General features: G+C 44.0%; 1 protein-coding gene across 1 annotated transcript in view; it reads left to right on the top strand.

Moving 5' to 3' along the window:
- The window catches only part of NSG2 (neuronal vesicle trafficking associated 2), a 61,556-nt gene extending 35,188 nt beyond the window's left edge, over positions 1-26,368 (top strand). The window contains exons 4-5 of the mRNA XM_006158898.2: positions 23,938-24,048; positions 26,102-26,368. Coding sequence (XP_006158960.2) covers positions 23,938-24,048; positions 26,102-26,293 — 303 coding nt within the window. The 3' untranslated portion in view covers positions 26,294-26,368. The remainder of the gene's footprint in view (positions 1-23,937; positions 24,049-26,101) is intronic.
- The last annotated feature ends 6 nt before the right edge of the window (positions 26,369-26,374 follow it).

The raw sequence follows: 26,374 nt of genomic DNA, 5'->3' as shown, positions 1-26,374 counted from the left end.
TCTTCTGGAGAGAAAGAGAGAGAGAGAGAGAGAGAGAGAGAGAGAGAGAGAGAGAGAGAGAGAGAGAGACTGGCGTCTAGTTGGTAGAGGCCAGGGACACTGTGAAACACTGCAATGCACACAGTTCAGGCCTCCGCAGTGAAGAACAGTCCAACCCCAGATGTCCCCATGCCCTGGCTGGAAGGCCTGGGTCTAGGACTTACCAGCATGTCTGCTGAGTCTAAAAGCAGGACTCACACAATTGTCATACCAAAACAAATCATATTTGTTCTGAATTTCAATTTCTTATCCTGGTGATCTAGAGATTTGAAGACTTAGAAAAATTAGTAAAGGCAAAAACGAAGAGACTTGTCAAGGTTGTAAGGGGCTTACTAAAAGATGAGATTGCTACAAGAGGTGGAAAAAGTACAGTATTTCAATATTTGTCTCATTACTATGTAAGTCTAAAGAGTCTAAAATAAGTCTAAGTGTGATAGTTTCAGACACAAAGCAAAATGTACAAAATGCAATTTTAGGTCCATAAATAACCTTATTTCTTTGTTATAGACAAGTATAAAAATAAGTCTTGCATGATTTTAACTGCCTTCCTTATTCCCAGGCCCTGTCTTTGGCCTTGACATTCTAAGGCATAGCCAGAGTGTCTTTCCTAACACTTGCATGTACTCACTTTCTTCCCTGTTTGAACCAGTTCTGGGACATCCCTTAGCCTTCAGGGTAAAATAGAAACTCCTCAGCCTACCATACTTGGTCCTCAGAGCCTGTCTCTTGCTCAACTCTTCAATCTCTTCTTCTATCTGCCTACTGTCCCTCCCACCCCACCAAGTTACTTATGGAATTATCAGCACCCCTTGCCCTGTCTTGCCTCCACTCTGCTGAGCTGTTCCTGAACCCAGAATGCCTTCTCTCTGCTGCAGGGAAGAGGACACCAATTTATAGGACAGGCTCACACATCACCTCCTGGGTGAAGACTTTCCTGATAGCCCCTCCTTTCTTGCCCATTGTCAGAGAGGGTGATCATTTCCTCCTCCAGGTCCTTGTGCATCAGGCAGAGTTTGTTACCTTTGCCTCCTTCATGCAGTTATTTTATGACATACATTTTTTCTGTGGTCCTAGGAAGCCTGGGTTCTCAAGGACAGAAATTCCTCGATTCAGTTCTATAGCCCTGTGACTATGTATTCCATGGCCTTGAATACAATGGGTGGTCAGTAACCTGCCTTTTTAAATAAGAACAGTACAGAAATGCTAAGCTGAAAAACGAAAGTCTCCCTTTCTCTCCCTATATAATTCTTCTTAACCAAAATATCCATTGTGTATGTTTGTGATGTCCAAATTGGAAGCCCATATGTGGCAATACACATTTAAATTAATCATAATGAAGTAAAATTCAAAATTTAATTCCTCAGTCATAGTAGCAACATGTCAAGTACTCAGTAGCCACATTGAGTAGCTCAGATTTATAGAACACTGCAATTACTTCAGAAAGTTCTGTTAGACAGCTCAGGAAAGCTTTCTTCTTATGTTCTGAACATAAGAATTCTCTTTTCCCCAAAATGGAACTTCAAAAAATAGAATTAAATTATGTATTCTGGGTCAAAAAATTTGAAATCAACACATATTTTTCCTTTTAAATGTACATTTTCTATGAACTCTTTGGAGACCCTATACATACACGTGTATGCACACACATGCATATTTGGTATCTCCTTCCATTTCCTCAAATGGGACCATTTTATACGCATCCTTCTGTACTTCACTGTTTTTTCTTAATATATCTCAGAGCCCTTTCCACATGCTGCATTGAGAAACCTTTTTGTTCTTGTTAATGGCCGTAGACAGATGTTTTATAACCTTTCTCAATTAGTCCACTATTGTTCTAGCTTTCAGTCATCTGCTACTAATGACATCCTGCAGTAAACTTCCTTTGCATGTGTTTTTTATGTGCACACACACACACACACACACACACACTGACACTGCTGTGGTTTGAATATTTGTGTCTCCCCAAAAGTCATATATTGAAATGCTAAACCCTAAGGGGATGGTATTAGGAATTGGGACCTTTTGGAAGGTGCTTAGGTCATGAGGGCGGAGTTCTCATGAATGGGATTAGGTTCTTATAAAATAGACCGAGAAGAGCCTGTTCACTCCTTCTACCACAGGAAGACACATCGAAAAACTGCCATTTGTGAACCAGAAAGTGGCTTTCACCAGACACTGAATCTGCAGAAACTTTGATCTTGGACTCTTAGCCTCCAGAACTCAGAGAAATAAATTTCTGTTGCCTATAAGCTACTCAGTCTATGCTATTCAAAGTAGCATTCTGAAAGGACTAAGACACATGGGGACATGGGGATCTGGGCCTCTTTCAATGTTCTTACTATTTGACTTGATTCTTTCCTGGAAAACTTCCTCTTTGGCTAGACTACTTTTTTTTTTCCTTCTTACTAATTTGTGTCATCACTTTTCCAAGCTATAAACTTATTCTTCCTTACTTGTTTGGTATTTTCTCAGTTGTTCTTTGCCTTTTTGGTTTGTTTATGGTATAACGTCTTTTTTTATCCTTTAAGATTTCTTACTTTTGCTGTGACTGAAATAAGTGACAAACTCCAGAAAGCATAAAAGAAAAATATTGATAAGTTTGACTATAAAAATTAAGGCCTTCTTCTATCCTGAGTATATGTTTTCTTCTGGTGCTTTAATGATTTTATTTTTTATGCTAAAATTCTGATCCATCTAGAATTTTTGAGTAAAGAATGAGTTGAGAATCCAATTTATTTCCTTTATTGTCAGAGGGCATGTATGAGAGAGAGAAAGAGAACAAGAGAAAGAGATAAGAGAGATAAAGCACTCCACAATGAGGTATGGTCACTCCTCATTCTTTCCCCATTTCCCCATCCCATCAGGAATTAAGGCACACATGCACATATTTTTAGGAGGCCTTTGCCATAGGGTGCATGTATTCGCTGGAGAGGAGGGGAGAGACAGAAACAGTGAGAGGGAAAGTGAAAAATCACCCCATCCAGGGTTGATTTGGGTCATGCCCAAATCCCTTCTCCTCTGTTTTCCTCCTGAGATCTTGGACACACACCTACATGCATCTAGCATTATTTTCAAGCTACCAGATCCAGGACTTGAACCATGGTCAGCCATGTGGGAGTCCAGCGATGTAACCACTATGCAATCTGCTGGCCCCCATCTGGTATATTTTTTAAGTTGCCAGGGCTGGGATTCAAATTATGGTCAGCCATATGAGAGCCAATTCCCAATGCACAGCACTTAACCATTCAGTGTGTGGGCCAGCCTAAGGATATAATTTCATTATATTTTGAATGGCAGTTTTTTAGTTGTTCTAAGATCATTAGTTAATCCTCCTCTTTTTTGATTTGAAATAAAACCTTGTCTAGATATTACATTTCCACATGTATTTCTGTTCTCTCTTCTTCATTGATCTGATAATTATTTGGTATTATATACTAAATTATTTCATTTACATAGTTTTACTATATATCTTTAAAACATTTATTTATTATAATTTTTATATTTACATTTAATCACTGTGTATCTTTACACTGTACAACATTGTTTCTCCAACATGGGTAAAATGCAGGTCAATCAAGTCAATGATAGTATCATGTACATTGTCATCAACAAATAACTTTTCTTTTTTTTAAGGTTTTGTCATAGGGCATGTATGCTTGCTGGAGATAGACAGAGAGAGACAGTAAGAGAGAAAGTGAGAAATTATCCCTCCCCACCACCACCCCAGAGCTGGGGGATGGCCAAGCTGCAATCCTTTCTCCTCCATTTTCCTCCTGGGATTTTGGGCATGCATGTACACATGCCCAGCATGATTTTGAAACTGTCAGGTCCAGGACTCAAACCTCAGTTGGCCATGTGGGAGTCCAGTGCCTTAACCACCATGCCACCAGTTGACCCCAACAGATAACTTTTTATTCATGTGCCTGTGAATTTTTTTTTAATATCCTGAACTGTGGGTTTTTTACCTCATTTTTTCTTCCTTTTAGAAACTCCTTACTCATTTTTGCCTGTTTTATGTATCCATATATGGATATAAAATATTCATATGTTTTATGTGTGTGTGTGTGTGTGTGTGTGTGTGTGTGTGTGTGTGAAAGAGAGAGAGAGATTCCAAAAGACTACTTTTAATTTGGACTATATGATTTAATAGATCAATTTGAGAAGTCACATCTTTACAATATTAAGATTTTCTTTCTGGAAACAAGATTTAACTTTGCATTGTTTAAGTTTTAGTTTTTCATGACTCTTTGTAGAGATTCAAAATCATCTTTACAATTACTGTCAAATCTATTCCAAAGTACTGTATGTATTTTTCGGTGATTTTCTAAAAAAATCACCTTCTTTCCTTGTATAGTCTAGCCATTTATTATTTATACTTAATAAAAATGCTTTTGAATGTTGTATATTTATTTGCTGTTGGGCAATTACCAAATTATATTGTTGTTTCCAATAATTTATTTAAAAATTTGATTCTTTAGATTCTAGGTAGATAATTGTTTTATCTGCCCATATGCTAATATTGCTTTCTTTTTCTCATATTTAGTTTTCTTATATTATTTCTAAGCTTTATACTTTGAATGTCATTTTCTTATCTAATTGCATTGGTAACTTCAGCTCTGCCATTTCTAGTGTTTCACTATTTAGATTTTTTTTTTTTTGGAGAGGTTTTTGCTATAGGGCATGTGCGCTCCCCAGAAAGACAGAGAGAGACAGAGAGAGACAGAGACAGAAAGCGAGAAATCCACCCCCTGGGGGGATGGCCATGCCGCAATCCCTTCTCCTCTATTCTCCTCTCTGGATCTTGGGCACGCACATACACGCGCCTGGCGTGAGTTTAAGCCACTGGGTCTGGAACTCAAACTGTGGTCAGCCACATGGGAGTTCAGTGACATAGCTATTACGCTAACTGCTGGTCCCATCACTATTTCGATTTTTTTTTTTCTTTTTTTGGAGAGGTTTTTGCTATAGGGCGTGTGTGCTCACCAGAAAGACAGAGAGAGACAGAGAGACAGAAAGCAAGGAATTGGGGGGATGGCCACACCGCAATCCCTTCTTCTCCATTTTCCTCTTGGGATCCTAGGCATGCATGCACACGAGCCCGGCATGAGTTTAAACCACCGGGTCCAGGACTCGAACTGCAGTCGACTACATGGGAGTCCAGTGACATAGCCATTACACTAGCTGCTGGTCCCACTCTTTAGATTTTTATAGATCTTTTCTCCCTAATGCCCTTTCTGCATTGATGGAGATAATCATATGGTTTGTGTTCTTTACTCAATATTTTGTAAATTATGTTAGTAGATTGTTAAATGTTATGCCATTCTTGTATGCTTTCATTTGGTCAGTGATATACTACTGAGTTCTGTTTGCTAGCACATTATTTAAAATGATTACTTTGATAATATTGTGAGATTGTATTGAATTTTCTTTTTTTGTGCTGTCTTTGTCATGTCTGATAATAGTATTATGCTGCCTCAGCAAAAAAAAAGAAAAAAAAAAGTGCATACCTTTTTCTTTTTCCATGCCCTAGAAAATTTGAATTTACCATAAAATCATCTTGCTTCGTATTATTGGGAGGGTGTGAGTAGTCTTCAGCAAATATGTAAAGAATTAATAAACAAGTCAGTTCCATTTATACTCAGCTTCTTCTCTAAAGCTTTGAAAGGTTATATTTTGAAATGTGCCCATTGTTATTTTCTTTATCATAACTACCTTCAGCAGTTCTTCTCAGAGTGGCCCCATCCAGTCAATAAGTATTTATAGAGTAGCCACTGTGTCTCTCCAGCCGTGGGGTAGGTGATGTGGGTGATTCATGGAAGTGTGAGACGTGGCCCCTAATCTAATGTTCCTAGGATGCTGACATACAGCTGAAACTTCCATTTATGTCCTTTGATTCTAAAGGAATATCATTTATAACTGAATATTAATAGAGCTTAGTGTTCTGTATTTACAGATGACCCTTTAGCCATACCATAGTCATCCTTGGGTCTAGAACATAGTATCCAGAGTGTACACACCAATACAAAAAATTGTCCATCCTTTTTATGTTTGAGTCTGGCTTCTGTCTCTGATACAGGTCTCCAAAGTAAAGCCACATCGCTCTGTGGGTGTGGAACCCAACAGACTTTCCTCCCCCACTACTTTACCTTCTGAACTTTAGGTATTTTATCTTTAAGAAGGAGATACTAACCTTATTGTGAATACGTAGGTAACAAATAAAGCATCAACATACAATTGGCAGCTAGAGAATACAAGTTTGCCTCCTGTTTTTGTATCTTTTGAAATACCTATTTCAGTATTGGACTGTGAAGTCCATGGGCTATGGGATACTTGTTCAGGTCTAAATTATTATTATTTTATTTTATTTTATTGTTATTTTTTAGCCAATTAGTAGAGCACATGTGTACACCAGAGGGACACAAAGACAGAGAGATAGAAAGTGAGAAATCACCCCCTGGGGGATGGTTACTCTGTAATCCTTTCTCCATTCTCCTCCTGAGACTTTGGGGACATACCTGCACACACCTGGTGTGATTTTTATGTTTCTGAGTCTAAGACTCAAACTGTGGTCAATCACGTGGGAATCCAGAGCCTTCACCAACACCTATTGGCCCCAGGTCTAAATTATTTTAATTTGTCTTCCTATCTGCCATATTTATTCCCTTCAATTTAGTTACCAAAGTGGTAAAATAATTTTTAAAAATTCAAATGAAACTATGTTAATGAATATCAGATATCCAACACCTGTTAGTTCTCAAGTACCCCAATAAACTCTTTAGCCTGACACTTACTGCCCTCCTTCTAGCTGCCTCTGTTTGCCATTCAAGCCTCACTTTTCACTATCGTGTGCCACTAACACCTCCAGACCCTTGCATAGGCTGTTCTCTCTGACTGGATCTTCCTTTCCCTGCTCTCCTCCTGGGATGGCTCAGGAGTCCCTTTGCTCAGTGCCGTCTTCCTCACGGTGCTTCTCATCTTGCCTTCTAAAGGTCCCTCCTGAGAGCAGAGCCCGCATATATTCCATCCTGGCATCCCATGAGCCTGGCCCTGGGCCTGCTATAAACTAGGTGGCGTTAGGCATGTATCTGTTGTCTGTTGGATGACTAAGCTTTGGGTTACATGGTAAAATATAAATGAGATTTTTTTCCACTTCAGTTCTCTGAAGAGCCCTGGGGAAACTGTTCTTTAAAACATGAAAATAAGGCCAGGGAAATCAATTGCATTTCTCAACTGTAGGAGATGACCAAAAATGTGACTTCCCTGTGCATCCCAGTGCTGTGATGGGGCGTTGGAGACCCCTTTCATTTTAACATGTATTTCGAGTGAGGTCCAGGCTGGAACTCACCAAGCATTCAGCTGCCTACCGCTCACAGAATTAGGAGCAGGCAGGCTTGAGAAGCCCTGAGCCTCCATGTATAGCTGCTTTCTTCTTTTTAGGTAATGATGAACTGGTTGGGCAACCTTGACAGATTTCATAGCTAAATACCCATGCTCCAAGATGTCTCTGTCAGTTATGGACTGGGGGACACGGCCAGAAGTAAGGCAGAATGGGGACTCTTACTGGTGAGTCATCTGGGTCCCAGGCACGGTGCTTGCCGCAGTTGTTAGCTCCTTTGACCTTCATAACTGCCCATGATAGGGACATCATTCTAATCACTCCCTCTGGGTAGAGGATAAAGCAGAAGGTGAGAGAGAGGTGAGTTGCCCAGGGCCATACAAGTTAGATACAAGCCATTTGTGCATCTCCTGAGCAATTTTTTTTAAAGTTTATTTATTTTGAAGAGGAAAGAGAGAGAGGAGAGCCCTCAACAAGGTCTGATGCTGCAAACCCCCCCACCAGCCCTTCCTAGCTGGCCGGCATCATGGGCACACCTCTGTGCACCGGCATCATGGGCGTACTTCCGTGCACCGGAACATGGGTGCGCTTCTGTGTACTGGAGCATGATCACACTTCTGTACACTGGAATATGGGCAGCTTCTGTGTTCTGGAGCATGGTCACACTTCCGTGGACCGGCATCATTGGTGTACTTTTGTGCACTGGCATCATGGGCATGTTTCTGTGCACCAGCATCGTGGGCACACCTCTGTGCACCAATGGGTATAGGTCAACCCTGTGACTGAAGCATACTGTTTCATATGGCTTCCAGTATTGCAGAGCACTGCATTACCCACCAAGCCACCATGGTCAGACTAAGCAATCTGTGTTTATCTTGTGGACTCTCTGAATGTTAACAGCAATCTACCCTATCCTTAGTAAGTAGTTTCTAGAAAACTTGGATTCAATTAACCTACAGGTATGAGCACCGTTCTTACTCCTGCCACCACTATATCCTTGTTTCTTCCATTTACCTCATTCCTACTTTTTTCATCTTTAAAATGAGGATAATAAAAATACTTATTGCAAAGGATCGTTGTGAAGAGACAGTGGAAAAGCCACATAAAGTGTTCAGAGCAGAACCTGGCACACTGTGGTCACTCAGCAAATGTTAGTGATTGTTAAGTCACGTAGCCTGGAAGTTGCCTTCAGTTGTTTCTGGAAAAAAGATGGGGGTGCAATAAAAATCAAACCAAACAAAACTAGTTAGGTGGCAGATTTCAGTACAGATTTATGGAGCACCTACTGCTGCCAAGCCCCGATACCGATACCGAGGCTGCCAGGATAAATCTTCAAGGCCTCCGTCCTGAAAGAGCAAATGGTTCAGTTAAAACCTGGGTCTGACCCAGGGAAATGGTTTGCCATGGTCTGGCTTGCTGTGGTTTCCCTCCATGGAGCCTATGGCGAAGAACATTCCACACCCTCTGCATCCCCTGTCCTTCCTTTATTGTTCAAGGAAGTGGCTCTGACTCTGTGGTTCATCCACAGCTCTTCAAAGAGGATCTCCGCATAAAGGAAAAGACACTGATGCCTCACTCTGGGTCACGATGCACCCCTCATCCTGCTGGGGCTGGAGAGGGCACAGTTGAATAAGTACACAAACTGGGGACCCACGTTGCAACTGCCGTGGGGAACTCGGTGGAGGGCAGGTAATTTCCCAAGATTCTAGGCCCTTGTTTTAGTGGTCTGGGGAAATGTCCAGACCACTATGGCTGTGCAGGCTGATGTGTGTGCAATCCTGTGTCTAGTGGATGCTCTACTTGTCTTTATAGAGTCAGAAGAGTTTATGAGAGATGTGTGCTTTCATTATTTGGAGCCAGGGAGAGTGGGTAAAATGCAAGTCTGATTCAATTCCTACCTCAATAGAACCATGGGAAAGTTAATTAAGGCTGTGACTCACCAGACCATCTTGATGAAATTAGCGGTCCAGCCGGGTATCCGGCTATTTTGGTGGCAGGAAGTCAAACAGTTGGCTCTACTGGAGTATGTAGGAAGTATATTTACATAATAGTGACAGTACTGATACCTGACGTGTGGGAGCTTTACATCCAGAATCTTAGGAAGTCCTGCCAATGGACCTGCGTGGGTGTTATGGTTAACCCCATTTTCGCAGGTAAGGAGACTGAAACTCAGAGAAGTAGCATCATTTGCTTAAGGTCACACAGTCAGTAAATGGTGGAGTGGAGACAGGACCTGAGGTCAGTCTGATGTCTGGGCCAGGCTTTGTCTCCCACCTCACATCGTTTTCCCTGCCTCAGAATAGCCAAAACAGGACTCTGCACCCCGAACTCTTGGTAGCTGTTCACTTTCTTTTTTTTTCTTTTATTTTACTAATGTTTATTTGTTTATTTCTTCTAAGAGAGAAAGAGAGAGACAAGTACCCTCACCAGGGTTTCACCATCCTCTTCCCTGGCCAGCCAGGATCATGAGTGTGCGCATGTGTCTGGTGTGTACAGACTGACCCAGGAATCGAACCCCAATCTTCCACGTGGCTTCCAGCTTTGCAGAGCATTGCACTATCCCTGTGCCACCGTGGTTGGGCCTCATTTTCCTGATGATAAATTAAAATCATCACCATGGCAGGGGCCAATATACTCATGATCTTGCTGCTCAAAGCCCATTTGCCCACATGTTGGGACAGATTTGTAGCTACAACCACTTACCTGTAGAAATAGCAAGGCTGCGTGACATCTTTATTTACTGAGTTTCACAAGGTTGTGATGGAAGTCCAACAGCCCAGGCAAGAGGGAGGCCCAGGTGGACCTTTCTGGCAAATGTCAGAAAGAAGAGGCTTGATCTTACCTGGCTGTGTGATTCAGAGAAGTCTGCTCACCTTGCCTCAGAAGGATGGGGATAGTAGTATCTTAGTTAAACTGTAGTTATTGCTGTGGACTTAAAATAAAGTTAGTACCTGGCTTGCAGTAGCTGTTCCATAACTGTTAGGTCCTTCTCCACACTCCCAACTGCCTCTGCTGTGGTAGAAGATGCTAAGATGTTGGGCCTGTACGTATTTGGAGATGTTTTGTGGACACACATTCCAGAGTCTTTTAACCCCCTCCCCGATCGTGCACTGGACAGTTGTTCACAAGGGCCCACAGTGCCACCTGGGTGCTGGCTTTCCACTCAGCCTCAGACAAGTTACAATGGCCGCCTCACCCTGGCCCTCACAGAAAAGATTGGGGGTGATTACTGGCTGGCTGATTCTGGGCCAACTATTTTGGAAACTTATTTTTTTATAAAATAAGAATAAAAAGCCTGGCATCACAGAGTCATTGAAAGGTTTAAAATGAATAATGAAAAAAGTAGTAAAAGCGTCATTTTAGATCTGCTGTCCTCACTTTAAACACTGGGAAATTTCACAGAAAGCTCCTAACATCTTTTCCTAAAAAAAAAGTTCTCTACCTTTTCCTAGAATAAAGAAATCGGAAGATCGGCCATTTGAGGGACTCATTCACCTTGCTTCACAACGGAGTGGAGTGTCTGGAGCTGAGCAGCTGCTGGCCCCTGTAGGAAGAGCAGGTTCCCTGCAGCTCCTGCCAGCCCCCTACCCGCCCATTGCCTCAGACTCACTTATGCCCCCTCCTTTCACTTGTGTTTGTCTGCCTCAGCTCACACAGAGGCACTGTCAGGGAAACTTGGCTCCTTCCTGCCCCTCCCCTCGACAGCTTGTTAGAGGTAGGTGAGCCTGCTGGGTCTATTTTGCATTTGCCTCTGCTTTGTTGCCTTGTAAAGACACAGCCTTGTGAATCAAGTCCTCCTCGTCCCCATTCTGTAAGAGCTTCATTGTCAAAGGCCCAAGTTGAATAACAATTTGAATTTTTAAAATGAAAAATACTTCAGGAAGCCAGAGATTTACCTCCTATATAAGCAGGGCCCCCAACCCCACGTTCCTTATTCCTAATGATTATGCCAATAGCACATTAAATTGGGAAATGAGTTATTGCTTTGGAATGTTCCAATTTAAATTGGGCTTTTTCTCTTTCAAGGATTCTACAAATATTAATTAATTCCTGCCTCCATACCTCAGAATCACACTTCTACACCACTACTGCTTCCCATGGGGAGTTCTCCTCTCTGGGTTCTGAAACAGACTCTTAAATTATTGCTCATATAAAGTTTGAGGCCACAGATGTTTCATTTTCCTTTTACTTTCAAAGGCAATTTACTTAGTGGGATTCATTGGTGCCCTAGAGAACGGGTTGCTTTAATGGATTTTGGGGAGCTTCCATAGGGAGTTGACCAAACATGATAATGCAGTCTTGTCGGTTTGGGGATGGAGAGAATCTGTCCCAGGCAGCCATTCTAGTAGCAGCTATTGCAGAGACAATGGAGCAAATGAAAGGTATGCACAGCCTCTAGGGTCACGCCTGAATTTAAATCCTGGCTATTCATCATTTGAGTGAGTTTCCATGTCTGTGGATTTTATTTGCTTCATTTATAAAACAGGAACAATAATAAGACTTACCTTATAGGGTTGGTTTTTAAAATTCTTAATAAGAAATAAAGTTAAAATAATCACACAATGTTTAACATTGGGTCATTGAGAAATTCATGACACATTTTTTGCATACAAAAACAAAGAAAAATATATCATGACTTTCCTGATGACCTAATAAATCTTAATTTGCCCCTTAAGCACAGTCATAGACAAAGGAATTGACTCTAATGAAGGAATCAAACAGAATAGTGGACACTAATTAAGACCATCAACAGATGCTCATGACCAGACCCGCGTTGTCATTCTCGGTTGGCATTGCCACCCAAGGAAATATCTAGATTAAAATAATTTTCATATATTCACTTAGATGCCATTTACTTAACATGCTCTGATTTACTCCAGATAGTTGATCTCTGTACATGTATTTTATGCTTCAGTGCTTTTGGAAGTGAGAGACAGTTGCAATTCCCATTTTATTGATGGAAAAACTGAGGCTTGGTGATATCATAAAACGTGTCTCAAGTTGTGTAGATCATAGTAGGGGGAGAAGCTACAAGTGAAGAGAGTCCATTTACAGTGTCTGCACTGGCTCTAGGCCAGCTCTGGCCAGTAGAGACAGCCATCTTTAGCCTCATGCCAATATTTCATAAAACCTGATGGAAACTATTTCTTTTCTTCTGATTAGGCCAAACAGAACAGCATAAACATTATGGCCACTCTGGTTTTCTCCTATTCTCAGTTTTATGCTAGAGTTTGAGGACTCCAAAATAGGAGAACAAACCCATTAGTATAGAATGAATGCAGTCTGTTTGACATAAAAAAAAAAAAATTTTAAAAAAAAGATCAAAACATGGGAATCATGGTGCAGCCCTGTGGTGCAGCAGTTTGGCACTGTGCGAAGGAGGCTGTATCCCACATGGCTGACCAGGGTTTGAATCCCAGCTTTATCAGTTTCATGCTGAGTTCATGCTCACGTACCTAAGATTTTGATGGGGTAGAGTTGGAGGAAAAACAATTGTGTACTGACCAGGCCCCATTGGAGGTTGAGTTCTCTTTTCCCTCTCTTGCATTCACATTTATTCTCTATCATGAGTAAAGTAAATAAACAAACTTTGAAAAAAAATTACACACAAAAAATGGGAACCATGTAAAAACTGGAAACCCTGGATAGGCAGAAAGAACATGACTTTAGACCCTAAGGCATGTTCATTCTTCCCAGATCCTTGGTCTCTGGGTTCCTGCTCTGTGCCAGACATTGTGCTCAGCATTTCAATACAGTGATCTCATTCTCTCCCTACATTAGGTAGTATGAATCCAATTATGATCCCAATTTCCAGATGGAACAGCTGAGGCCTAGGAGAACCAGGAAGTGATGGGAATGGATTCCAAGTGTGGGAGCTTCTTCAAATCCAAGGCTCTGGCTACTATCCTGGTTTTCTTTCTTCATTAGGACAGAGCAGACTGATGGAAAATGTTCCATTTGAGGTCACATGAAAGATATACACTGACTTGGGAGCATGGGGCTTTGAGGGTATACTCAGCTTTAAGTACTATTTAAGGGCATAGTTGGTGAGCACCTTGAATGGGACTCATGGATGTGGAGTCAGCCCTGTTAACCCACATCTATAGATTGTTAGGGATTAGAAAGAGTTTTGGTGCCAGAACCCTATCACTCATATTTCTGAGGCTCCTTGTCAAGCAAATCTGTGTATGAGACAGAGCCTAAGTGGCAAAAAACTGCTTTATTTACCTGGCAAGCACTCATAACCCTGAGGGGCATCCTCTCCGTGAGCAAAGCTAGGACATGATACTTAGGATGGAAGCCCTGAGTGAGTTTTTAGCTTCTCTTCTTGCTGTGTCCACTCTTGCCCTAGGAGGGGTGTGAGAAGGCAGTACTCACCATCGTGGGGACAAAACTGTGCTTGTTCCCAATTTCTAGCATCAGGCTCACTGGGCAATAGCCCAGGTCAGGATACCATAGGGGCAGAGAGGGGAAGATCCCAAAAGAGTTGCCCAGGCTCCTCCATGCACCAGAGGGGTAAGCCCCTCACCCTCATCCTGACCCATAAGGCAAGAAGAAAATAAGCATGTGCTCTGGGATGCAGGGAGGGAAAGGCAAAGAGATGGAACCTTGTATCTGCCTTTAAGGCACAGGGTACCTACTAATGCATAGCTCATTGCCTGCCAGGCCCTGAAAAATAAGTTACACAATGTCTTCTGTAGGGAGAACCAGGAAGAGAGATAGAGAAGAGAGCTGTGTTGGAGGTCCCCAAGACCATCCCTAGGTTTGATGATTTGCCAGGAGGACTCACAGAACTTAGCATATGCATGGCTATGATTTATTACAGTGAAAGGATACAAAGCAAAATCAGCAAAAGCAAAAGGAGCATGAAGCAAAGTCCAGAGGAAACCAGGCACAAGCTTCAAAGAGTTCTCCCCCAGTGGAGTTAATCCCCTCAGCAGTGCATTCTAACAACTTGCATGCGATGTTGTCTACCAGGGAAGTTCATTAGGGCTCAGTGCTCAGTGTTTTTAATGGGAGCTGATCATCTAGGTACCCTGAGCTCCTTCCCAAGTTCCAGGCTCCCAGAAGGGAAGGTATTAAGCCTAAGCCATATTGTTCATACAGTTGAAACACAGTGAGCCACTTTTTTAAAAATCAGTGCTGGGAATAGTGGCAATACACCTAAAATCCAAGTCCCCTGATGCCAGCTGAGGGTCAAGTTTGCAAGCTGACCTTCCAAGGGTAGCAGTTTCAGGCTGGATATGTGAACTCTTTTCTGTGAAAACTCCCTTTAAGATCCTTCCCAAGTAAAGTGTATCTGTGTGTCTGTGTGGGAGAGTAAGGAGGTAGAAGATTGTATGGAAATTCCATCCTCTTTGTGATAACAGGAGCACATTAAGTGGAGGGGTAGAAATTCTGCCTCCTCCCAACATGGCTGACTGTATCCAGAGGAGGTACAGCTGTGTGTGCCACCTTATCGAATATATAGGCTTACTCTTCACCATCACAGGGATTATTGGAAGATGTGGAGTAGTTTATCTGGCTTAGAACACCCACTGGCATGTCTAGCAGTGACACACAGTGGAACTTAGAGGTGATTTTTAATTTTCCAAACCAGTTTTGCTGACCTGATTCTTTTCGTTTTGCTTTTCTTTCATTCTTCTTCATCTTTTTTTTTTTTTTAAATCAACTTTCTGCCAAGAAAAGGGATTGAGGAATTAAAGTAGCTTAATGAAACAAGCTATTTAGGCTGCAGGACTCATGTCTCCATGGAGATGTTAACACAGGCTGTATCTAGACAAGTGGGTTGGCTGGGAAGCAGCACAATAGTTGTACTCCTCGGACCATAGTCAAGATGTATATTGAATGCCCTTGGGATGAAGAGGTGACCTGGCCCTGCTCTGTCTTGTTTCAGGCCTTGGCTAAAGCACAAGGATGGAAGTCCTTAAACGTTTACTCTAGTGCTCTTTGTACCAGACCCAGGCCAAGAGTTCAGCAGAGATCACTGAGCCACACAGCTCCTGCTCTTGGGAAGCTCATGGTAGGCAGGCTAGAGGGTCAATAAGCCATGATAACACAGAGTGGTATGTGAACACATCCAGTATTGATGGCCATGAGAGCCCTGGAGTGGGCTTCCTGTGTGTGACGTTCTCCAAAGGGAACACGTAGGCAGGGGCCAGATAACAAAGACACTGAGTGCTAAGGAAGAAAATATATTTTGGGTCCAGACAGATCTGGCCGCTATCTAGGTCTTGCTCACTACGGATAAATTGAATAATCCAACAGTGTACTCAGCCACTCTAGTCCTCAGTTTCTCTATCTGAAAATCAGGGAAATCAACAGTATCCATTTTGTGAGATTCTTCTGGATAGGTTTGAGTGAGATAATAATAAATGTCAGGTGCTGCATAATTGACACTTAAGATATGTGAGTTCCTTGCCCTCTCCTCTTAGAAGTTGCACAGAAGATTATGGACTTTGCCTTGTAAAGACAGACTCCGGGTTATCTGCACTTGAACTTCTTGGATTTGTGTGAATAATGTTGATTTGTGAGTGTCATGGCAGACCAAGGAAGTCAGAATTTATGAGTATAGTGCTCAGGGCTGCATCTGATCAATCTCCTTAGGTGGTGAAACTGTGGACCCTCTATGCCAAGAGAATAAGAAGTCAGGAGGGGGACCAGCAGTTAGTGTAATGGGTATGTCTCTGGACTCCCATGTAGCAGACCACAGTTCGAGTCCTGGACCCGGTGGCTTAAACTCACGCCGGGCACGCGTATGTGTGTGTGCCCAAGATCCCGAGAGGAGAATGGAGGAGAAGGGATTGCAGCGTGGCCATCCCCCCTGGGGGGTGATTTCTTGCTTTCTATCTCTCTGTCTCTCTCTGTCTTTCTGGTGAGCACATGTGCCCTATAGCAAAAAATCCTCTCCAAAAAAAAAAAAAAAAGAAGAAGTCAGGAGGGTTTTTAATGTCACCATACTATGTTCAAAAGAGCAGTTTAGGAAGATCCATTTGGTGGCCAGCAGGAAAAGTTGAATTAGGCAGAGGAGGCAGGAGAGATCAAAGAAGAGATGGTCCACATCAGAGCTGCTCTTCTGTCCTATCAACACGAATCTCTAGTAACTCCTTCAAGGGACAGGATTCTCAGGGCTTGAGGAAGCCCAGGGAGAGAGGAATGTCCCTACCCTGAAGGTGTTATCAGTCATTGCTTGTTGTGACAGATCACAGGTGATGGTGGCACAGTATATACCCAATGACTGTCATGCTGAGGAAATAACAGAACCAAATTCAGTTATTTATATACTAATTGTAACAATAGTGATGATGCAACAAGAAGCAGCAGTTTGCCATCTTAGCATTGACATGGCACTCTTTTCTTTTGCGTTGTTCTCCTTGGTTGTACTTCATGACAGTTTTGTGTAGGTGAGTGTGATGATTTAGAGCCATTTTGCAGATGGTGAAGTTGAGGTCTATTTTGGGTCTCCATCACCCAGACTTACTATTTGAGGATGTTTTATGTGGCTGTAAAAAGTTGGAGGGGTCACAAATGTGAAAAATGGGATGAAACAGGAGTCAAAATTTATGCTGGGATGCATATGGGTAGGAGCAAGAATGAAGTATATAAAAATGAATTTGAGATAATAGCAGGATCATAGTTTTTTTTTCCTGTTGTATTTTCAATATTGTTTTTAATAAAGTACTTCTAATATGGCTATAGGTTTATAAGTAGCCTAACATTTGGTTAGCCAGCTAGACTTCTGAGTTGGACAGACCTGAATTCAATCCCTCATCCTGCCCCTCGCATATGTAACGTCAATATACATGCCTCTGATACAACATCTGTATAATAGGCACATTGATGGTACCCACCTCAAAGAGTTACAAGGCCATGGAATGTTATGATGAACATATGCACTCCATACATGCTAACTAAGTCATTCTTGTGAAGAGTTAAGATCTACTGTGGGCCAGGCCTATCCTGAGGGCTTTCATGCACTATCACATTCAACCTTACAGCACCAGGGCGAAGCAGCTTTCAATAAGAGAGAATTCCAAAGGGTAAGCAGCTTGCCCAGGGTCATGTAGTACGTGAGTGATGGAGCTGAGCTTCTGGTCCAGACCTTCTGGTTCAAAGGCTCTGCTGCATTCACTACCGGGGACTAGGAGAAAGGCTAAGAAAACCAGAATGTCACTTGGGTGGAATTTATGGAGGCTGTGATCCCCTCACTTCTGCTTAAGCTCTATTGTCAGGATCTTTGGGGCTCAGCCAGAAAGAAGGCGCCAAGTGGCCTAATTCCGTCTGTGGAGATTCCAGCTGCCACATACAAAAGATGAATGTCTGTCGGGCAGCTCTGTTTTTATCTCCCACAAAGTTTAATTTCCCTGATGTAAGTGATTCTATTGCTTTGAGGTTTCCAGGGTTTGCATGCTTCATAAAAAAGGACAGCTTATTGGATATTGTGATGATGAAAGACTGCAGTATCTGAATGGTAATGAAGTTCAGGTTTCCTGACATAACGAGGGTCCAGGGCCAGCATCCTGGCTTGGCAGACATGGGAGGGTTTCTGCTCTTCTCCTCTCTCCTCCTGCCTCCTGGCGTTCCCACGTCAGTGGTGATGAATCCTCCCACAGAACGTTCACAGGATGTGGTGTGCATGACATGTTGTTTCACTGCACTGTCGCAAGCAAATGCCCCTGCAGGGCAGAGAAGTATTTATCCAAGACAGTTAAGGTGGCGATTAGGATTGAGGACTTCAGAATTAAATACACTAGAGTTCTAGTCCGACTCTGTTTCTTTTGTAACCATGTGGTCTCAGACAAGTTACTAAGCCCTGCTGTGCCTCATTTTCCATAGATGTAAATATATGACTTATAGAGACTTATAGGTCTATCAGGAGGTTTAAAGGAGATAATACATAAAAGTCACTTGCCACAGTACCCAGTGCATTATTGAGTAGCCAATAAATGATGACTGCTACCGGTTAAGCCCAAAGACCAGGACGCACTAGGCAGTTAGTTCATAGGTGTCATCTCATTTAGTCTTCACACCAGTCCTGGGGGTGGGACTTTTTAGTTCCCATTTAACAGATGAGGAAACAGGGGCTCAGCATGGTGAAACAAGGTCACACCGCTCATCAGAGGCAGAGCAAGATAAGGAACTTTGTTGGGATGGGGCCACAGCTACGACGGCATTGCCCAGAATGGAAGATCCAGCAGCATGGCATACAGATGAGGAGATCACTTCTGGAGCAACTCATGGCTCTTCTAGTGCCACACAGACTGTATTTCACATGCCCTTTCACAGTGATTTTATCCACTGGGCTCTTCCATTCTCTCCTTGCCGCCTGTCAGGCTGTGGGACAGTTAAGGTGAGTCTGGAAAACTTGGTCCAGGAAGTACTTTGTGCCAAAAATGAGAAAAAGAGTATGGGGTAGGGAATGAGAGAGATGCATTAGCACCTTCCCCATCTGTGCCAGGTCACTATCTGAAAGCGGGGACCGCAGAGATGACCAAGTATGATCCGTTCCTGTGTGACACCCACAACAGAACAGATAACCGTGACACAGGGGACCATGTGCCAGAAGGTAGAGGGGTGCACAAGTGGAGTGAGAGCACAAATAAGCAAGGGAAGGCTTCTCAGTGGAGGTGACATGGGATGAGTTGGGTTTTAATACATGACGAGGAGTACCCTGAGAAGGACTGAAAAGCTACTGAAGTGATTCATGTTGAGAACATGGCGGTCTTCTCAGGTGGCTGGAGCTTTTGAAGTACATGCTGAGGAGCATGGCAGGTGAGGTGGAGACACGGAAGAGCTTATAGTTACCGCCTGTTTACCGGGCATTGTTGGGGAGGCCTATGCTAATTCCCTGGAGCTGCCATAACGAAATACCATAAACTGTGTGACTTAATGACTTAAGAGCACAGACGTGTCCTCTTACACTTCAGGCAGCCAAAAGTCCAAAGTTGGGGTGTTAGTAGGGCCACGCTCCCTCTGAAGTCTTTAGGAAAGGCCTTTTCTCACCTCTGCTAGCTTCTGCTGGTGCCGGGTGTTCCTTGGCTTGCAGCCTCATTACTCCACTCTCTGACTCCCTCTTCAAATGGCTGCTTCTGTGTCCCTCTGTATGTCTCTTTTTAGGGCATTTCTCATTAGATGTATGTCTGTAAAATAGGAGAGTCTCATTTTCAGATCCTTAGTCACATCTACAAAAATCCTTTTCCAAATAAGGTCAAATTTACAGATTCTGGAGATCAGGATGTAGGGATGTCTTTTGGGGAGCACCACCACTCAACTGCTACAGGGCCTCACATGCATTATCCAATTTAATCCTCAGAACTCTGAGGAGCAGATAATGCCATTATTCCCCCTTTTCAGAAGAGAACACTCCTTCACAGGAGTTAAAAGTAGACTTCATAAAAGCAGGGCCTCTACCGTCTTCTGCAGCACTGTCTGTCTAGTGTGTAGAATGATCTCTGACACAGCTGGCACTCAGTTAATAAATAAACACCTTGCTCTATGCTTTATGAGGAGCATAGAACAGGCTAACAGCCCAGGCCATACTTCACAGACTTAAACTCTTGAGTATATTACCCCTTAGCTGTGTGACCTTGAGAAAAGCACATAACTTCTCTGTGCCTCAGTGTCTTCATGCTAAGAAAAGAAGGTACAACCGTACTTACTTCATGGGCCTCTGTGAGTTTCACAAGATAAGTCCTAGTATAGTGCCAAGGACAGTGCCTGGCATATAATCATTGCTTAGTAAATGGCGGTGGGAAGTGTCCCATTTGCTTCGAGAGAGAGGAAGCAGACAGGTGAGGTTAATCAGAGTGCACTGGGAGAAGTGTCTCCAAGAGCTCTGAGCAGACAGGACAGTGGCTAGTACTGTCTGAGGGCTTTGGGGAAGACTTCAGGGAAGAGGGAACACTTGAGCTGGGTCTAGGATGAGCATGGACTTGGTGGGTTGGGAGGTGGGAACTGACATTCTGAGCATCAGGATGGGTATCTGCAAGAGTGTGGGGGTGGGGAAAGCTCCGGAAGGCCAAAATAAGAAATTGAGGTTGAAGCAGGCAGGCCCTGTCTGCTGGGTGAAGGAGTTAAGATTTGGTGCTGTAGGTGTGACTGCTTGTCCTTCAGGGCAGCTGCATGACCTTGTTGGCTTGTTGGAAAGTCTAGAATGACTGGATGCCAAGAGGCTGCAGGCTGGGAGCAGGGACGAGACCGCTGTATCCGGGGGTAGGGGGATATTGGACAGGGACTTCATGAAGACATCAGGGAACAATAATAAGCTATGCCATAGGTCGAAACTACTAGAACTGCTGGCTAGCTGCATACTGGCTCTGGGGGAGCAGGGGAGACTAGATGGCTACAGGAGGCAGGACCCTAAGGGGTGGACAATGCTGCTCTCCACTGTGACAGGTGGAAGATGCTGGAGAGGTTGTGGATATGAGGTGCCCATGAGACATGTTGGAGCCTTGTCTGGAGCTATCTTCTGCCAACTGTGGGACCTCAGGCATGCCACTAAATCTCTCAGAGCTTTGGTTTCCCCATCAGAAGAACTGGGGCACTAATTGTACTTACTTTAGATTGTGGTGACAGTATCCAGTAAGTTCCTGGTAACTCTTAGCATCCTGTATTGTCCCATGGAGGCATGGAGCATGGGAGGTGGCCGTCTCAGCACACCTTTGCCACAGTTGGTGACTCTTTCCTCTGGTGTAAGTTCTTCCTCTATCCTCTCTTGGACCTCAAAAGCTTTAAGAGAGATATTTGGGATGTGTTCGCAGATACTAATCCAACCTGATTCTTTTCGAGGCAAAGGTGCTTTTGTTTGAGGATGTGTGTAGGGTTGGTGGTTGATGGGTTTGACTGAGGGATGGACAAGAGCAGAAGGTGAAGTGCAGATACTCCAGGGCTCTTTTCCACCTGAACACATGTGGTTGAACCCGGTTGTATGTTAGTATGCCTGTGTATGCCTGGGAGAGGGCATGGTCTTAATTCAATTCAGCACCGTAGTCCAGGAGATGGTCCTGGGCCCCACTCTGTGTGTCACCATGCCAGGTCCAGAGAAAAGGATGTGACTTGTTCATTGCCCAAGGCATTAGCAGCAGAAGGAAGGCAGGGAAGGGTGAGGCGGTAATGACGGCACGGCATACTCTGAAGGGTCGGAAGCAGCTCCAGCTCCAGAGAGGGGAAGGGGTGCTCAGGGCTGGGCCCAAGGCTGAGAAGATGTGTTCCTTAATGAGGAAGGACACATAGGAGTTCCAGATTGGGACCAAAGCCCAGAGAAGCAGAGAAGCAGGATCTCTTAGCAGGCTGAGGATGACAGGACGGAAGGGTGAGCCAGGGAGTGGTGGCCTGTGAAGCTGAAGGGTGACCGAGGAGGGCCAGGCTGAGTGAACCGGTACCCAGAAAGCTGCAGGATGGATGCTGTTGGAAGCTCCTCTCCTGGGCAGGCCCACGATGATATTGGCCTCCAGCGCCCATTAGACCACTCTTGTTTCCCTCCCAACCTCACCTCTGTACTCTCTTCTCCTTGACCCTCTATTACAGGCAGGCTTCTCCTTCCTGGCCCTCTAGACCTCCATTTTAGGGTCTTTGAGAAAGCCTGGAACGTTCTGGCCTGGGGTCCCCATTTGTGGTTCCTTCTTCTTCCCTGACCAATCTATTGAAGTGTTCTTCCTACACTTTGTTCCAGAGCCTGTGCGGTTCTCATTTTGTAATTATTTCCTTGGTTATTTGCTCATTCAATGTTTGCCTTTCTTCCTTCTGTAAGTTCCTGGAGGCAATGACTGTATCACAGTAGGCCCTTTAATAAATATGTGTGGAGTAATGAATGGATAAATGAGTGAGTGAGTACATGAACAAGGAGACAGGGAACAGAGGATGTTTTAGTGTGGTGAGGATCACATCTCTAAAGAAGCATTCAAACCTAGCACTGGAGAACTAACGAGCTGTTTATTGCTAGGCCCAGGTTGTTAAATTCAAGAGGTGAAACCAAGGGCTTTGGAACATCTCTGAGGAATGAGGTTATATAAACCAAGTCAATAAATATTGATGTGCAGTCAGGCTTTCATGTTCAGAGGTGCTTTGTGGAGAAGTGGGAGGTTCTCTTTCCAGCCCTCTGAGGCTCATTCTCTGCATCGGGGAGCCTTGCTGCAGGGATCAAATGTGTGAGACCTTCGGATTCAACAAACCCTTCAGAAAGAGAAAGGCAGCACAGTGCAATCTGGATCTGCGGGATGGCCCGCTGAGATCTCCCTGCAGGAAGTCCACTCTGGAAACAACTCAGAAAGCTCCAGCTCTCCACTCCATCCCAACAGCTGATGCTGACTCAGACATGGAGAATCCAGACCCAGCTCAAGTGTCGACTTGGCTAAATCCATAGCCCCTGTGCTGATGGCCCAATTATGGTGTTTCCTATTGTGTTGCAAGTGCCTACATCCATCTGTTCACCTTTCCCACCCTGTAGATGTGATGTCTCAATGCCATGCTTGATTCACCATTGTCTGCTGTGTGACCTCCCTGGGCTCTTCAGGAATGACAGACCCTGAGTTGCAAAAGTTGCCAAAATTCAAACCAAGGAGGCAAACTTTCCTTCAGCTAAAACAGCATCCATTCACCTTAGTTCTGGGGTTATGGACCATGTTGGGTAGGCTGGCTTGGGCAGAATCCCACAGGGTAGGCTCCACCCTCCACTCGCCCTTGGACCCTTCATTCTGACGGTCATAGAGGGTACTCTATTTACATAGAGCATTCCTCTTGACCCTGCCTGACTCAGGCATGACCTTGGGGCTTCAAAATATGCTCAGATCTGGTCTCCACCCCCAGAGATTCTGATGTGATTGGTCTGGGATGGTTTCAGTGTGGTTTAAATGCTGCTCGGATAAGTCTAATAATGAGCAGCCAACTTGAAAACCACTTAGATGTACTTGCCCTGGAGGAGTGCTTCTCTTCCCTAGTTGTGTATTATAATCACCAGAGAGTGTGTAAAACCATCTGTGTCCTGGATCCATCCACCCTTGACCCATTAAATGAGAACCCATGGGGTGGTAGCAACCTGGGCATCAGCATTGTAAGGCTCTTCAGATCCTTCCGATGTGAAGCAGGGATTGAAGCCACTACACCCAAAGGGGACTGTGAGTGTTGCTAACAGAGAAACCTGAGATCTGGTGATTTATGAAGAAATAGAGGTTTATTATCTCATAGTCCACAGTCAAAGGCCTGGCATCAGGCTGGCTTACAACATGGCCAGTGTAAGCACGTCACTTCCATGGCAGGCTCATGCAGAGAGAGATAAGAAGCTTGTAGTCTCTCTTTTAGCAACCTACTCTTACAAGAACCCTTACCAGTTCTCTGCTCATGAGATGTAAAATTCATAGGATCTCATGAAAAATCATTACTCACCAAAGTGTTGCCTCCATGAACCAATCACCACCCACAAGGCCTAACTACATCAAAACATGAAACTTTGAAGGCCAAACCATAACACACACCATGTTGCCTGCCAGCTGTAGGGTTTGGAGGCTGTGCATAGACTGAAGGTGGGCAAACCGAGTCTGGATGACACTCCGTTTTATTTCCTCCAGGTCACCATCCTTGTCAGCCTGGCCCTCGCTTTCCTTGCCTGCATTGTGTTCCTGGTGGTTTATAAAGCCTTCACCTATGACCACAGCTGCCCAGAGGGATTTGTCTATAAGGTAAGGGGCTTCTGGCAGGTGGGTAGCCATAGGTAACTGTCACCTTCATTTAGGGGTTTTATCAATGTGTTCTCATTGATATCCAAATCCTGGGTTTGGCATCCTCCCACAGTCTGTTTAAAATGTGGTATATCTCGCAAAGAGTTTTTGGTGTTTGTGAAAGACTCGGTCTCAAGTAGGCACCTCTCCTGAGATGGTGCTTGCTGGGGTCAGGAGGTGGTCCAATTTTGGACTTCGTGTTAGCATGAGGGAAGCTCACTACCCCTTGATATTGACTGTTCCATCTCAGAAACCTCTGCCTGTCATAGGTCTTCCTGGCCCAATGGCTGTTTCTTTACCCCAGTAGGGGCCCTGCAGAAGAGTGAAGAGAGCTGGTATTTCTAAGGTTGTCTCCTCTAGACTTGCAACTGTGTCCCTTTCCCCTGACCCTCACTCTGCTTGCTCTCTTCCCTTAAAGAGCTGAGCCAGCTGCATGACCTCTGAGTTCAGTCTTCTTGCCTGCAAAATGGGGGCTGATAACACCTGCCCACAGGACTTTGCTGAGGCCTTTAGGAGAAAATTTAAGTAATATCAACTAGCAAAGGGCCTACTGGATAATGAGCTACCAAAAAATGTTAGTTGCAATAAAAACAGAATCTGTTTTAGAGAAAAAAGAAATGATACCATTAATATTTACAATTACCACTGACTGTGTACCTGTTTTATGTCAGGCCCTTTCCTAGATATTTCCATAAATATTATCTCAACTGGTTTATACAACTGTTTTTTAAAAAAGAGGCTGATTTGTTCCTATTATATATATGAGGAAATAAAGGTTAAGAGCATTTAGTTAAGAGAATGTTCCAAGAGCACAGATAGTGTATTCCAGAGTGAGGGGATCAAGTGGTATTGTAGTCTGCAGCTTTTGCATGCACCGTAAGGCAAAAACTTAAAAAAGACAACACACAGATAATATGGATAAATGAAGTAGAAAAAGTTTCACCTTTAAATAGGAAATGAGAGGTAAAAGGCATTTGATTAACTTTTCAGAAAGAAATTCTGGAGGGATCAATTTAAAAACAAGAATGAGTTACTCAGTGGGAAAGGAGAGAACAGACTGGAGAGGACAGGGATGGAAGCAAAGCTTCCTGGATATAGCTTGCTATATATCTATCCTTGAAATACATACATGTTTGACATGTTTTTGAAAAATAAATAAGAGAAAGGTAACCTTTGTAAATTAAGAACAAGATAAACCAAGAACCTAGCTCTGTATCAAGTGGGGACATAAAATTACAAAGAAAATAAAGGCTTCAAATGACTGCATAATACAGTGTATGGACACCCCTCGTCTAATAGATCCTAAGGATACAGGGATCTGCAGAGACATCACAACATCTGGCTCTTGGCAGGCAAACCCGCTCGTTCTGATTGTCCTGTGTACATCGTGGTCTGATGCAAACGCACAGTCAGGCATCACTTAATGACGCTTTGGTCAATGGTGGACTGCATATGCCATGGTGGTCCCGTGTGGGTGTTGGGAACTGTACCACACAGTCTAGATGTGTAGTAGGGCAAACCCTCTAGGTGTGTGAGTCCTCTATGATGTTTGCACAATGACAAAGTCACCCAGCAATGGATTTCTTGGGACACACCCCAACGTGAGGCAGTACGTGACTGGATGTCAGTGTTATAACTTTTGATATAAGAGAAAAGAAACACGAGTACAAACTTTAAGAAATAAAATAAATAACCTCTGGGTGTGGACAGTGGCCTAGAGAAGCACTAGGGGGTGGCTGGATCAGCCATATGGGGATGTGGTGGGTACCAGCAGTGCCCGCCACCCATCCAGTCAACAGGCAGAGGAGGCCGGCTCTTTAGCCTTGAATCAGTATGAACATCAGGTCTGTTTCTCCGGCCTCATCCGTGGCAGACCTGGTGATGGTGATGCTGCTGGCCAAGGTGCTGGGGAGGCCTGCGTCGGTGCTCTTGCCTGGCGGACTCTGGATCGGGTGGCCTGTGGCAGAGCAGGTGGGAAGCAGCCTGCTGATTCCTCTGTCTCTTTCTTCCCCAGCACAAGCGCTGCATCCCGGCCTCTCTGGATGCCTACTACTCAGCCCAGGACCCCAACTCCAGAAGCCGCTTCTACACAGTCATCAGCCACTACAGTGTGGCCAAGCAGAGCACTGCTCGGGCCATCGGGCCCTGGCTGTCGGCAGCTGCTGTCATCCATGAGCCCAAGCCGCCCAAGACCCAGGGCCATTAGAGGCCTACCCCGGCTGGAGTGAGGGGTGGAGGAGAGGGGGGCCCCCTGTTGGCTAAGTTACAAGACAACACTGTACTCCTG

The sequence above is a fragment of the Tupaia chinensis genome, unplaced genomic scaffold, assembly GCF_000334495.1.
Source record: "Tupaia chinensis unplaced genomic scaffold, TupChi_1.0 Scaffold000612_1, whole genome shotgun sequence".
Lineage (NCBI taxonomy): Eukaryota > Metazoa > Chordata > Mammalia > Scandentia > Tupaiidae > Tupaia > Tupaia belangeri.
The sequence above is the reverse complement of the archived record's forward strand: the minus strand, read 5'-3'. Positions and strand labels throughout refer to the sequence as shown.